This window comes from Gekko japonicus, unplaced genomic scaffold (genome assembly GCF_001447785.1).
Source record: "Gekko japonicus isolate JY-2015 unplaced genomic scaffold, Gekko_japonicus_V1.1 scaffold386, whole genome shotgun sequence".
Taxonomy (NCBI): Eukaryota; Metazoa; Chordata; class Lepidosauria; order Squamata; family Gekkonidae; genus Gekko; species Gekko japonicus.
The window spans coordinates 1,364,281-1,366,454 of record NW_015163100.1 but is presented as its reverse complement, the minus strand read 5'-3'; the positions used below and the strand labels follow the sequence as shown (position 1 = coordinate 1,366,454).

Sequence of the window (2,174 nt, the reverse complement as noted above, 5' to 3'; positions counted from 1 at the left end):
CCTGCCAAGCAGAGGCTCTGCCACTGCCCCAGGGCCCTTCCCCTCCTTCCTCCCACACCTCTCCCCAGAATCAGCTCTGCGGTCTCCCGCACACCCTCCCCTCCCCTCACCCCACCCCAGCCTGGCTTGCGTGCGCCTCAGATCTTTGTGGCCGCCTCATCTGCACCGGACCACCACCGGACAGCCAGGCTCCAAGAACCTTCCCCAGGTCCCCTGCAGAGCACAAGCCACGCCCCCAGCTATGACCCAGTGGTTCGGCAGCGGATGTCTGGGCGCTGGGAGAGCTACCCCAGACGGAGGGCCCTGAGTCTGCGTGACCGCTGGGAGCCAAAGGCTGAAGCCATGGGAGGCCCTCTGGCAAAGAGCTCTGGGAGCCAAAGGCTGAAGCCATGGGAGGCCCTCTAGCAAAGAGCTCCGGGGGCGGAAGCAGCGCTGGCTGGACGGGGTGGGTGGGGGGCGGGGCTGAGTTGCATTGTGGCCCATCCTGGAGAGGCCAAACACACTCCTCCGCCCGATGCGTGGAGCAAAATGCTCCCCTTGGCCAGGAAGGGTGCGCTGACTCAAGGGCAGAGGATGGACAGACCAGGGACCGGCTGGAAGAGCACCCCAGGGTACCTCCCTTCCTCGGGCAGATGTGGGCGGCCCCCCTCTTGCAGGGATCTGACCCACCAGGTCTCTCTCCTGGTGGGTGAGGGTGTCACTCCCACCCACCCCCGTCCCCTCAACCATCAGGAGGCAGCCTGCATCGCTACCCCCCTGCCCCCTCCACCTCTCCGCTTGGCCACCAGCGCCACCCCCCCCATCCTTGCCATGCCCCTGGCACGACTGCCAGCTGGCACCAGAGGACTCCAGCAGGCCCTCAGGGCTCCTTCCAAATTCCCCGGGGGCGGCCTCATTCCAGCCGGGCCAGCAGCGTTTAAAAAGAAAGCAGCACCATGCCCCCCTCTCCAGACAGTGTGATTTCAAGTCAGATCTAAATGCTTTTGACACTTCCCAGTGCCACCCTGCAGGAGACACACATCACACAGGAACTCTTGCTGCAGGAGGGGTGGAGGACTCTCCATCCCAGCACACAACCCGCCCCTCAGCCCCCCCAACACAACTCACTCAGGAGCGACAGAAGCCAGAGCGGCTTCCAGGCAGCCGGAGAACTCCTCTCGGGCTCCCTCCCCTTCTCTTCCACGTGGGGCCGACAGAAGCTCTGAGCCAGGGGGCAAAGAGTCTCCCTCCCCTGCCCCCAGCGTTTCTGGGCTCGGAAGCCAGGTTTCGAACTCAGAGCCCGGACAGGTCCCTGGGCCAGTCTAGCTGACTCAAGTGGCCCCAAGGGCTCCTGAAGCCGGACACGCCTGCCTGGGTGGAAGGAGAAGCCCCCCCCCCGAGGAGGGACGATCCGAGCGCAGGGCAAGGGGAGGGTACTTACCCCAGCCGGGAGGAAGGGGGCCGAGCGGGTCATTGTCAGACGGGGCGCCCGAAGACTAGAAAGGCAAAGACAACCAGCAGGGTGGTTAGCAATGGGCGGCATGGAGGCCGGCCGGCCAGCCAGGTGGGCTGAAAGCGCCGGCTGCAGAGACAGCAAAGCCCCAGGCGGGCGGGATCAGGGCAGGGCGGGAGCCCCGGAGAGGCCAGGCTGCTCCATGCTGGCCAGCCCGACTGAGAGCCCCACGCTGCCTCCGCTGCTGCCGTCCCACCTCCAACCTCCTCCAAGAACCACACACAAGAGGGGGAAAGTATCGCAGGCCTTTCCAATGAAATCATTCCCACAAGCCCTGTCCACGCCCAGCGCTTCCTGGCTCGGCCTGCGGGCCGCCTGCCTCCCCCCTCCCCCTCGCAGCAGCAGCAGCGGGCCATGAAACCCAGGCCAGCGGTGGCAGCAGCAGCAGCGGTGTGAGAGGCGCTCTCTCTCTCTCTCTCTCTCTCTCTAGCTTTCTCCAGCGACTGAGGGCGCATTCATGCCAGGCAGACAGGCGTTTCCCCCCAGCCCCCCACCGGTCCCGTACAAAGCACCTTTATCCAGCACCAGGCAGCCCGAGCCCAGCCGGGGGACACACTTGGGAGGGGGGACAGCTCCTCATCGGCAGCACAGCTTGGGGGAGGGTCCCCTCTGGAGCAGGCGGGGGGGGGGACTGAACAGGCCAGGACTGGAGAGGCCAAAGGCCTTCCAGGTGACTCCACGG

General features: G+C 66.0%; 1 protein-coding gene across 1 annotated transcript in view; it reads right to left on the bottom strand.

The window, feature by feature from the left end:
* The window catches only part of WWP2 (WW domain containing E3 ubiquitin protein ligase 2), a 25,065-nt gene that overhangs the window by 7,137 nt on the left and 15,754 nt on the right, over positions 1-2,174 (bottom strand). The window contains exon 11 of the mRNA XM_015406701.1: positions 1,421-1,475. Coding sequence (XP_015262187.1) covers positions 1,421-1,475 — 55 coding nt within the window. The remainder of the gene's footprint in view (positions 1-1,420; positions 1,476-2,174) is intronic.